This window comes from Neomonachus schauinslandi, chromosome 3, assembly GCF_002201575.2.
Source record: "Neomonachus schauinslandi chromosome 3, ASM220157v2, whole genome shotgun sequence".
Taxonomy (NCBI): Eukaryota; Metazoa; Chordata; class Mammalia; order Carnivora; family Phocidae; genus Neomonachus; species Neomonachus schauinslandi.
This window is the reverse complement of record NC_058405.1, coordinates 157,523,994-157,536,617: the sequence shown is the minus strand read 5'-3', so window position 1 is coordinate 157,536,617 and position 12,624 is coordinate 157,523,994. Positions and strand designations below refer to the sequence as shown.

General features: G+C 39.7%; 1 protein-coding gene across 1 annotated transcript in view; it reads left to right on the top strand.

The window, feature by feature from the left end:
* Positions 1-12,624, top strand: part of SATB2 (SATB homeobox 2) — a 180,964-nt gene that overhangs the window by 65,057 nt on the left and 103,283 nt on the right. Inside the window, 2 exon segments of the mRNA XM_021703069.1 lie at positions 8,214-8,340; positions 9,745-9,868. Coding sequence (XP_021558744.1) covers positions 8,214-8,340; positions 9,745-9,868 — 251 coding nt within the window.

Genomic DNA, 12,624 nt, shown 5'->3' with positions numbered 1-12,624 from the left:
AGAAGCTTAGAACTGATCCCAAATAATTTCTCATAACACTTTTCTTTCTCATTTGTCCTCTTTCCCCATGTAATAGTTTTGAATGGCACTCTTATGAAACAAATAACTAAATGCCAACCATATTTTTTTCATATCCTGACCAATATTTTGGCTGTTTTTCAGAAGAATTGGAATTTTGAAAATTAAATAAAGGTTTTTAAAATACCAACTTCAGAAAGTTTTATTTAATTTGTGGAATAATTTTGTTCTCTCGCTCTGTTTTTTTTAATAGGGTCTTTATTAATTTAGTCTAGTTACTTAGTGCTTATATTAAATAATCTAATAAAAGTCAGGGTTATAACATAACGTTTCCCAAATGTGAAGCAGCGTCTATTACATGAGACAAAATCTTTATGCTGCAAAATGTAAAAGCCATGTATAGAATTACAAGGCACCAAATGGTACTGTATATGTTTTTTAAGTAGAATGTTTCTGTAGCACAAGGGGGTCAGAAAAGACTGGTAGACAGCTATATCTCACTATAGTTTATTCAGAAAGTGCTCTGAAATTCACATTTCAGTCTTTTTTAAAAATAAACTCTACCCCCAACGTGGGGCTCGAACTCATGGCCCCAAGATCAAGAGTCACATGCTCTACTGACTGAGCCATGCAGGCGCTCCGTATTTCAGTTTTTTAATGCTAATGATATTCCTGATAATACTGTCTCCTGAAAGATACAGGTATTATTTAAGAATAAAAGTTAATGTTATTAAAGAATAAAAAAAACCCCACCTTGTTTGTGTTTGTCAAAAATACCTGAATTGTTGCAGGTGAGCATGCAGTGTGTGGTGTGTGTGTGTCTGTTGATTTTTAGATAAATTTATCTAACAGTATGGCTTTAACATTTATTCTGAATCATTGAATTATTTATTTTTGTCTGTTGATTTCTTTTGTATTGTTATAAACATAGGATTAAGTGTATTGTAAGTTCCCAGACAAGTGTGTTTTGAGGTTTCATAAATTCACATAAGTTATAATGGCACCTGAATAATGTAAAATGCCAGAAGAATGCTATTTCATTTTCTGTTTACTTTTACCCCAATACAAAACATTTGAAATATAGTCTTTAAAATCAGAGCAGAGTGGCTCCTGGGTGGCTCAGTCGGTTAAGTGTCTGCCTTCGGCTCAGGTCATGATCCCAGGGTCCAGACAAACCTGTTTGGGCTCGAGCCCTGCATCAGGCTCCTTGCTTAGCAGGGAGCCCACTTCTCCCTCTCTTGCTCCCCTTGCTTGTGCTCTCTCTCTCTCTCTGAAATAAATAAATAAATAAATAAATAAATCTTTAAAAATAAAATAAAATCAGAGCAAAAGCTGTAGAAGAGTCCCACTAAGTTTTATTGGGGTATGGGAAAGCGATGCATGAAAGAAGACCTGGATACTTTAGAAACCATCTCTGTTTTGCCTCTTTTCTCTTTCCTCATTGAGAAGTCACCCCCACCACAGGTTTAACAATAATAACTACAATTTATGCCTTTCTGCTGCTAAAGTTTGATGATATACCACAGTCAGGCCCAAGTTAGAAACCCAGGCTGAGTTATTATGTACCGCTGGGTAGTGATTTCATGTGAACTGATTTATGGCTAAATAATTCTATGTTCTTATTATATGGGACAGACAGTTTTTAATTTCTTTAACAAAGCATAGCTGAACAACAGAAAATTTTATGCTATCCCATAGGGACACAGCCGCTGAAGGAGGATAAACTGATGCAATCAACGTCATGAGTTCTCCCGTTTCTACAAGGGGCCCCGTCAGCAGTTGGTGTATTGCGGAAATAATACCGTGAACCAGAAGCCCCAAGGCTTAGTTCTGAGGTTGGGGTTTTTTATTGATACTCCTTTGCTAAGATCTTTTGCAGGGAGTTATGAGGTATATAAACCCCAGCCTTTGTCTCGTTTTTTTGTTTGTTTTTTTTTTTCTCTCCCCAGGCTGGGTTTTCACTTTGCTTTGAAAATTAATGTTAAAATGCACCTGGAATAAAAGAAAGTTATTTATTGAGCTGTATTATAAGAATACTGCTGATATATTGCTAGCTTCCTGTACCTGTCTCACAGATTGATTTGTGGGCTTTATTCTATAGTACACCCAATATATACCTATATTATCAGCATGTATCTATATGCCACGGCAAACCGTGAGAATTATTCTCATGTACTTCCCAGGCAATTTGTTGCAGGTCTTCATGAAGTAAATGTTTGTCATTTTTGAGGCACAGGGGGTAAATGCTGTCATTTTGGTTTCTTTTAAGAGTGGTTTCACTACTATATATATATATAGAGAGAGAGAGAGTAGTAATAAGCTTCTCTACTCATTTGCGAGCTCCATAATTACAGGGATAGTGTGTATAAGGGTTATCTTTGCATCTTAGTGAATTGTGCTAGAGAAACAAAAGAAAAATTTGTTGAATGAATGGATGATTAGTGCTTAATACAATCTTTCTATTTTATTGATTATATTGTATTATCACATTTTATTTTATCCCCAGAAGTGATTGACTTTCTAAAAACTTGAATCAAATATTGATGAACTATATTGTGTGTTATCACCTCTCGCTTTTCATATAGTTAGAGGTAAATAATACTAATGATATGAATTACATATCTACGGGAATAATATTTGATTTCCTTGAGATAGTTTACAAACTGATAGAAATAACAAACATGAACACAAACCACTTTCTTGAGATTTCTTTTTGTGATTTGTCAACTCTTTGACTCTGGCAGAATACTGCATTGAGAGAGTAAAAAACTGGTTTCCATTACTGCATGTTTTTAATTTTAGACAAAAATTGCCTCCATTCCCAACCTAATTTTACATCAGTAATGAGAAATTTACCTACAATTGCATTTTGTTATTTGGTCTAAAGGCATTACACAAAGAGTGCATATAGGTCCTTTGTATTTTAGCAAACAGGTTTGTCTGGATAGAAACAGTTTTATTTATATTGTGCTCGATTCAGTCATGTTAACATTTTTATGAATTTAAAACCCCAAATAAAGTCCCATAATCTGTGATTCAGAAACCTTGAAACTGCATCTGTAATAGTCCTCAGCACCAGGCATTTTGTAAATGTTTGCAGATGATAAATTCCTTGGAAATAGGAAAGACGATTTGGGAAGTGTTTATCTGAAGTGGCACTGTTGTGGGAGATCATTTTTTTCTAGAGAAGTCTCAAGTGTAGCTGGCTTTTCAGTCTTTTGGGCCTGTCACCTGTTTGCTCATTGGTCTCCTACATTCCATTGTTTAAATATCAAGACCCTGTCTCATGTGTGACTGTGGACGAGCCATGACCAGTCTCTCCAGAGGCCCCTTATGTGGTTGAGCATTGGCACATGAGCAGAGCTGAGAAGAAAGGTTTTTGGTCCAGTAGCTAGAAAACTTGTCTGGCTATCATCAACTGATGTGCTTGAAGAGGCGCTCTTCAGCTCACTTCCAGGTAGAATACTGATGCCTTGCTCTCCTCCTGAGGCTGAACTAATGCTTTGGGGGAAACACACACACACACATACACACTTCACAAACTGTAAAGTAACATAAAGGGGTATTGTGATAAAGTAAGTTCTTTATAAGATACACAGACTGACCAAGAATATTTCCTGCAGTGCTATGTAGGGAAAAGGCTGGGTTGATCAGGGTTGGAATTATTTTCAGGGAGATTTTGAAGAATATGTACCATTTCTAGAAGTGAATGTTGGGGATCAGTATTTCACAGTGAGAGTGTGAAGTGTATTCAGGGAAGAAATGGGACTTGTCATTTATTGAGCATTTACTGTGTGCCTGGCTGGGCTTGAGCTGTGTGTGTACATGCACGTAGTACTATCTAATGTAATCATTAGTTTTTCACTTTTCAGGTAGCAGTTGTAAAGCCTACTCATAAAGTGTGAGGGTTGAAAATTCTATTTGTATACTTAGAGTTAGGCTGTTTATATTGAGGTTTCTCCAGCACTGCAAGTCAGATCTCCCCAGCCGGCCCATAGCCTGTTCTTCCTGGACTGTAACATTCGGTGGGAGTGTATCCCTCTGTGGAGGGAGCGAGGAGGAGGCTGTTAATGGTTATATTTAGACACACCTGTCTGGATTTCTCAGCTCGTTTTCCCCCCTTAGAATGTTGCCTTCTTTTAATCCACCTGCATTCACTGGAGGTTAATCTTCCTATCACTTCGCTTTGGTGGTGTTACATCTACACTAAAAAACTCCCCAGGATCTATTTCCACCCCTTAATGTTTACTGAGATTCATTTGGGTCAATCCTAGTGCTAAATTCTCATTCTCGTTTAAAGCCTCATGACACCCCTCAAGGGTAGGCATTGTTTTTAGCCCCATTTTACAGATAATGGAAACAGAGACTTGGAGAGATGACACAACTCCCCCAAAGTCTGACAGCTACCAAGCAGAGGAGGCTGCACTCCAGGCCTCACCCCTGACCTCTGACCCAGTGTGCTTCTGAGTCGGGCATTCGGGGCCTTCCAAAGGTGGAGCCAGGCTCTTTTCTAATCTTCTGTGCTTTGCACTTGAACCACTGTGACTTACAGGATACTAAGAAGAGTGAGAGCATGGTATTTGAAGTGAATCTGGGTTTAGTTATTGCCTTGGTGGTACCACTGAAGGTAATGCAACCCTTCTGAACTTCCATTTCCTCTTGGAAAGAGTTGAAAATAGATATCTAGGCGGTGAAAGTCTGATGGAGAATTGGACATGCACTTCTGGTACATCTGGTGGTGCTTTAAAAAAATGAGAGACTGAAGGGAATGAGACTGTTGTCATGTTTTTGTTACTTTTAAAGTAGGGGAGATCTGAACCTACTTCTAGGTGAAAGGAAGGGAGGCACCAAAGGGCAAGGATGGAAGAGATGAATGGGGAGGAGGCAGTGGGGAGGTCTTGGGAGGCAAGGGAGAGACAACTGATGTGTAGTTCTCCTTTTTGATTTAAAATAATGAGGGCCTTTTACAGGCACATGACCCAATTAAAGATTGAAAGATAATGAAGTCATTAAAAAAAAACCGAAAAAACTTGAGTCATAAGTTGACTATGTCTTTTTTAAAAGAAGCATTAAAAATGTCTAAATAATTACTGTAAACAGCTAATTGTTGAGATTAATTATATCCGGGCTCTGTACTAAGGGCTTTACATTTAATCTGCACAATATTCCAATGAGGTCAATACTTTTACTGTTCCATTTTTTAGAGAGAGGATTGAGGTATGGAGAAATTAAGTCACTTTCTGGGGTTACATGGTAAGTGGAGGAGCCAGGGTGTGAACAGAGGCAATTTCACTTGGAAGCCTGCATTCTTAGTCACTATGTTATAGTGCTTCCCAGTTTGATTTCCTCAATTAACATTTGACTTCTAGCCCAAGTAATATTTTTGTCTGTTTTGTGTTGGGGAAGGAAGACTGTCTCTAAGGGATGCATTTCCAAAGAGGGTTCATGCATTAGACAAAGACCATGTTTGGAGGAAAGGCTTTTTAAAAAGAGTTACGTCATGTCCCTGCCTGGCTGGAGGAGAGCAGTCTTCTAGACATAGCTGTCCTAGCAGATGTTGCACCTGCAGACCCTGGTAGATAGAAGAGCAAAGAAAGTGACTTCCAGGACCATGCAGGTTATTCAATATGGTGTGAAAAAGCAAAAGCACATGCCACTTCCCATGGCCTGAAAATAGCATGTGTCAGCAGCTCTCTTCCAAGATGTAGAAACCAACCTGTAGCAGCTGCTCTCTGTGGAGGTATTAAGTGTTGTGAAGACACCTGTGTGTGTCTCATTCCAGCCCAGACAAGTCTCCTTCCAGCTCATCAAGGTGGGGAGAGAATTGACCTAAATGGAGATTACTGTTTTCCAGTAGAGTGATTTGTCTGTCATTTCCTGCAGAGATCCCTCCCCCAATACCCTTTTTTGTATTGAGATACAATTTATGTACAGTAAAATGTATGCATATTAAGTGTTGCATTTGATGAATTTGACAATTTTTATGCCCATGCAACCAGCAGCCAAAACAAGAAAATCCCTTTACATTTCTTTCCAGTCAGTTGCCCCTGCTGTCCAGAGGTACCCACTTTCTGACTTCAGTCCCCATAGATTAGTCCTGTAGTCTTGCCTGTTCTTGTATTTTATATAAATTAAATCCTGCAGAGATCCTCTGTTGTGTCTGACTGCAGTGTGGTCTATTCCTACAGCGGAACACTACTCAGCAATAAAAAGGAAGGAGCAGTGACACACAGACACACAGCAGCTTGGGGGAACCTCCTTGAGCATTGTGCTTGGCAGTTGGCAGGAGTCGTGGGCTTCATGTTACCTTTGTATTCTTCGTCACCAAAGTGACCCACACAGTCGGCTTCTTCTACTTGTCTGTCATAGGGTGCAGGGTGCAATTGCTGACTTCACTTTTCCCTCCTTCCAATCTCTTATAATGAAATATACCATGTTTTTAGAATATGGCCGATTTATACTCAATGGGCTATCATGATAATGATTTTTTTAAAGGAATTTAAAATTATGTAGTGATTTTTTTAAAAAAAGGAAATATGTTAGACACATTATATGTTATCTTTTTTAGTAATTTTCAAAGATCAGAAGGAGTCAAAGAAGCAAGACAGCAGACCCAGCCTCTCCCCGGGTGGCTGTCCAGTGGGCCCTGGATGTTCATTTCACGGCTACTTTATGCTGCGTTGCTGTGCACTTTTCATTGTCATGAGAGAGAATGTTAGCAAAACTATCCCCACAAGAAAACAGCTTTTCTTGGCAAGTGAAATGTGACTTAAGGAGCCAGAACTGGAGACATACGGTACTATGAATGAGAGCTGTGTTATTTTATTGGATCTGAGTCCAGGCACTATTTATACTGCAGCATATTCAGCACCAGATTGTTAAATCTTAATACTGAAACAGTGCATCATTTTAATATTTTTGTTCTGTTTATTCCCTGTTTTCAAGCATTATGTCAAGCATTGCGCATTCATTTATTTCATCTTGGACAGGACGTGCCCTGACCAGAAAGTTCATTTCCTATTATTGGAATTTTACTCGATAGCTATAAAGCATTATTTTGTGAAGCTTTTAGAAGTTCACTTGGGTATACAGGTGTTCTCTCTCTTTGACAATAAAAAATATTTTGAAAAAACAGTGTAGTTGGACTCACCTGTATTGTCAAAAAAAGATTCTGTTCCTTTTCTTTCACTAAAACAGCTGTTTCTTATGTGTGACAATTTCTGACATCTTGGGGACCGTTGGGTTTTTCATTGCATACAAATAAAATTTTTGTTACACTGTGTTTTCGGATGGGTTTTTCTTTATTTTTCTTCATCAACGTTACATGTGCCCTTATGCACCAGATAAGGTGGGTCCATCTTATGAATAAGTTAGCATTCTCATCATGTTTTGCTGAAGCTGTCCCACGAATCTTCTTGTCACAAGGGTATTCCTAAAGTCACTGCTCTATGTAGCCCAAATTTGACCAGGATTTTTATTCTCTCTCCATTGTCATGCATGTTTACCATATGCAGCAGGAAACCCACAGGGAAATGGTACCATTGTCACTCTAAAAAGAGCAGAGGAATAAAATTTTTAAAAAAAGGAAGTTGAAGGCATCTCTGCTATTTCTGATCTGTGGTCAGTCATTGTGCTATTGGAAAATAACCCCTCTGCCTGGTGAAACACGAATCTGGAAGTGAACTCGAACTGCTTCATCAGCTCCAAATGCTGTTTGCACTGGGGATCACACCACAGTCAGGATGTGACTGTGTGTGTGCTGAGCCCACACACAGGAATTTTCTTGTACAATTCAAAACCAAATCTTATATTTACTTAAGGCTTGCTTTTTTTTTTTTTTTTTTTGTTCTATGAAATCAGCAGTCCGGTATATTTAGCATCAGTCTTAAGTTAGAATGTGAAACAAGACTTTGGGGGAAGGAAGTATCCGTATGGTTTTCTAAGTAATTTAAGAAACAGGAAAACATAAAAGAACTGATTGTCCGTGATTAAACCTCATCCTTTCATTCCCATCTTCCTGTATAGTTAACTCAACTGTCAGCCAGAAAGAAATAGGTTATTGCACCGGGTTGTAAAATATCTCTGAATGGGCCTTGAATGTTGACTATGGAATGACCTTCTGAACACTGAACAAACAATGAGAAGGTTTAATAAATAGCAGAAATGTGTTTACTGTGTTTTTCTTCTCTTTGCAGGAATAATCAAGCTGGGGAGGTGGAACCCTCTGCCCCTCAGCTACGTGACAGATGCACCCGACGCCACGGTGGCCGATATGCTCCAGGATGTCTATCATGTCGTGACGTTGAAAATCCAATTACAAAGGTGGGTGTCTCTGAACATCTGCCCTTCCTTACTCGAGGAGCTGCTCCATGGGTCAGAGTCGCTGCTGACATTAGAACATCCTGTCTTTGTTAATTTCTAGACATAGATGAAATGAAAAAAAAATTAGAAAGGGAGAGAGAGCAGGGAAGGAGGGACACTTCACCAGGCATCTTTATAGTCCACATTCCAACTGTTCTATGTTTTGTTTTCAGAAGCAGTGAAGTGGTAACCTAGGGGAAGCTTGATAAATCATTAAAAATCTGTGGCCCTTAAAGGGGAACTTTCCACAGCCCCTAATTTAATGGGTTCTCTGTTTAAATGCTTAGCATATACTATTTGAAGAATAAGCACTTCTGCTGTTTCAGGTTTGTGTTTTGAGGGCTGAGTTCTGTCCCCATGTAGCAGGCTTATCAGAAGGTGCTGGCACTGGGGATCTTTTTCTTCCCTGCCTGGTGGCTGCCTTAAAGAAGCACACTCTGTGGCCTGCAGAGGTTCTGGAAATGATTTTTTTCAGGTACAGCATCCAGAACAAGTTATGCTTCTAAAGCATCTAGTTCTCTGCAGCGTCTTGTATTGGAAAGTGCCTATAAGTCATAGGATTTAAGAAATGTTGTCCTTTAGTGTAAGGGTTTTGAATTTGCTCATTTTATTTTATTTATTATTTTTTTTAAAGATTTTATTTATTTATTTGAGAGAGAGAATATGAGAGAGAGAGAGCATGAGAGGGAGGAGGGTCAGAGGGAGAAGCAGACTCCCTGCCGAGCAGGGAGCCCGATGCGGGACTCGATCCCGGGACTCCAGGATCATGACCTGAGCCGAAGGCAGTCGCTTAACCAACTGAGCCACCCAGGCGCCCTGAATTTGCTCATTTTAGAGTATTTGTTCTTTAGTAGGGCCCCAACATCCCCATCCTTGTCCAGGAAGGCTTTAGTGTCCTCTCTTATTTTTGGTTAGGAAAACAACATCTCTGAATTGTTCTAGGAGAGTGAGGAGTGGACCTTCACGCTTTGAATTTGATGGACTGTTTGTCTACATTTAACCTTAGGGATGTCCAATAATTAAACTTGTATTGTGGAAGTTTACAATCATATTGCCATGCCATTTTCATCAACAAACTGGAAAAACCACATTTTAAAATATTAGCAATTCTTCATATCTGAAGTGACTATTTTTCTTAGGCAAGTATGAAAACAAACTTAAAGAAACCGAATTGGGCTCAGTCCAAGTCCTGGGGAAGCAGTTTTTCTCCCTTACCCTCATTCAGGGCCCACATTAGACCCTGAGCTTTAACAGTTTTCCCCCTGCTGGCAGAGGACCCGGGAGTGACTGTCACACTCTGTACCCTCTGCAGCCAGGGCCCTCCATTAAGGTTTGTGTGTTGTTCATTCTTGCTCTGTTTCCCAGTTGTTCGAAGTTGGAAGACTTGCCTGCGGAGCAGTGGAACCATGCCACAGTCCGCAATGCCTTAAAGGAACTGCTCAAAGAGATGAACCAGAGCACATTAGCCAAAGAATGCCCTCTCTCCCAGGTCAGTATATCCAGGTGGGGTTCTGGGGAACCTAGAAAGGCACCGGTGGACTATGTAATAGGAGGGGCCTACACTTTAGGTGGAAAAAATATGGAGGTTTGGTGCTCTTTGTTTTGGAGTAGAAGTTAGCACTTACCGAGAGCTTTGATGTAATGGGCAGGTATTAAAACATTTCACATTTGCAATCTTTAACTATGTTAATAACATAATATTTCTCATGTATATCACAGGAGGTAGGTACCAGTGTCTCCATTTTATAGATCAAGAAATCAAGACTCAGAAGTACTTTACCTTCCTAATAAGCTTACTCAGTAGGCTCAGTGGCAAGTTGAGATCCTAATCCAGATCTCGCCTGCAAAGTCTCAGGCTCCAGACCATTCCTTTACTTAGTCAGTGGAATGAGTCAACCATGTCAGACCCATCTTAATTATTTTTTATTTATTTATTGAGCATTTCCCTTGGCTAGCAAAGAGAGATGATCTTTACATCATACACATTTGTATAAATTTTGCAGTGTATTTGCCATGTGAAAATGCATCATGAGAAAAAGTGATACTCCATTTTTAGTGAACTGATGAGAAACTAAAGCCACAAAAATAAGAGGCAGACAGGATCAAAGGAAGGAACAGAGTAGGAAAGGGCTGCCTTTTCCATTTGTGCTCATGGGCGAGGGATCCACTTTTTCTAATGATGAGGTAATATTTTGGTGGCTAGGGTCAGTGGCTTAGGACTGCTATGACATGAACTCAAGTTGACATTGTTTAAAACTATGAATGGAAATCCATTTCCTGTGTGAGTTGCTACACTTGATTTAAGACAATGGACTAATTACATGTCTGTCAAGTTCAAGGGAAGGTGACAAGAACCATAGAAACTTGATGTGCCCTGAGCTGTGTTCTAGGATAATAGAGTCTTTGGGGGAAGTAGGAAGCCTGGTGGTTAAGAGCATGCATTCTGGAATCAGTTAGATCTGGATTCATGTCCTGGCTTACAGGCCTCTATGACCTCACTTCTATGAGCCTACTTCTTTGTCAGTAAAACCAGGATAGTAATAGTTCTAAGTCATACAATGAGGAGTAAATGAGATAAATCACATAAATTCTTGGCCTGGTGCCTGGCATACAATGATGCTCCATTAATAGTATCAGCTATTAATATTGAGACACAATATTGTTGGTGTGAACTGAATATTTTTTTGTGTGTGTCGTGGAGCATGTTTTGGACTTTTAAGTCCCGTGAGATAAAGCATGCTATTAATATTTTTGCTTCCAAATACTCAAGAAGGCATGCACCTGAGTAGTAGGTAGCTAGATAGAAAGGAACACTGGTATCTCTCGACCATCGGTTGTGTTCCTGCTCTTGAGCTTACCGCTTTCACACAGGCCATTTCAGTACCTACGTGTAGGTGAGTATGTAGGTGCCAACACTTGTTGCTAGGATTTTGATTTCTTCCAATGTGATTGCTTATGAAGTTATAAAAATAAGAATTTCAAGTTAATTCTGATCATATACAGAGATTGATAAAGAACAGTTTAGGGAAAAAAATTCAATCATTTGCCCTGAATTTCACAGTCACGATTAATTGTCTCTTGAATTTATGTGGAAATCAAAATGGGCTTCGCTTGGAAGTGGACAAGGTCCTAACTGAATATCACCAATTCAGAATTGTATCCAGGGCTATTACAGCCGATGGAAATTTGGTCACAACTGATCTATCATGATGATCAAGTTTAGTTATAACTGTAAAATGTGACTAGAGAGACGTCATGAGTGGAAAGAACCCAGATCAGGAGCTGAGCACCCTGGCTGCCATCTCCCTTCTTTTTTGCTGGATGTGTGATGCTGGGCAAGCCCGTCTACTTCTGGAGCCTTATTGATTTCCTCTGGAAACTGGGCATGACTGTATCTATACATATTTCATATAATTTGCAGGGTTGTCTTGAGGTTTGAATGGGATCACCTTTACCCCTACTATAAAAACCTCTTTCTCCCCCCATTTTGTATTCTCATTACTTGCCCCCCCACCCCTCGACTGCCCAACCTAAAAAAGTTTCTTCTCCGTCACTCTCAAGTTTGATCCTGTGGATTCTGCTGCCTTCGTATCTGAAATCTTCCTCCTTCCTGCCCTTGCCCTGTTTAGACTTAACTGCCTCATAACTTTAACCTTTCTCCTGTGTCTTGCTTTCCCAACACCAAGATCTTGCCATTTCCTCCTCTCCCAGCCTCCAGTGACTGCTCCTGCCCAGCCTGAAGGAGGTGCAGACTGTGTAACATGGCCTGTAAGAATTGTTAAGATGATACTGTCCAGCCTGGTTTCTCACCAGAGCCGCCTTTTCCCTTTTACCTGCATCCTTTTTGTGCTCCAAACACATGGAGTTAATTATTTTGGAACATTTGCCATTGCTCAAATGTCACCAAAATATTCCTGAGGGTGAGAGCAACCTAACTAGTACCCTTAGCATTGCAAGTCTAACAATGCAACTTCTTGTGTTATTTTAAAAAATCATGCAAAATTTATATTCTACTCCATATACCTGGTTTTCGATATTTTTAAAATGCCATAAAAATCACTTTACCTGTGAAATTCGCCTTCTGTCCACGTGAGATTGGCCTTCCAGGGAGACACACTATGTTAATCTCTGGCTTTGGTAGCCCCGCATACAATGCTGGTGACTCTTGCTTTTGCATATGCGATTTCTCCTGGCTAGCATGCAGTGCTGTCCTCTGTTTGATGAAGTCATCTTGCACATTGCAGC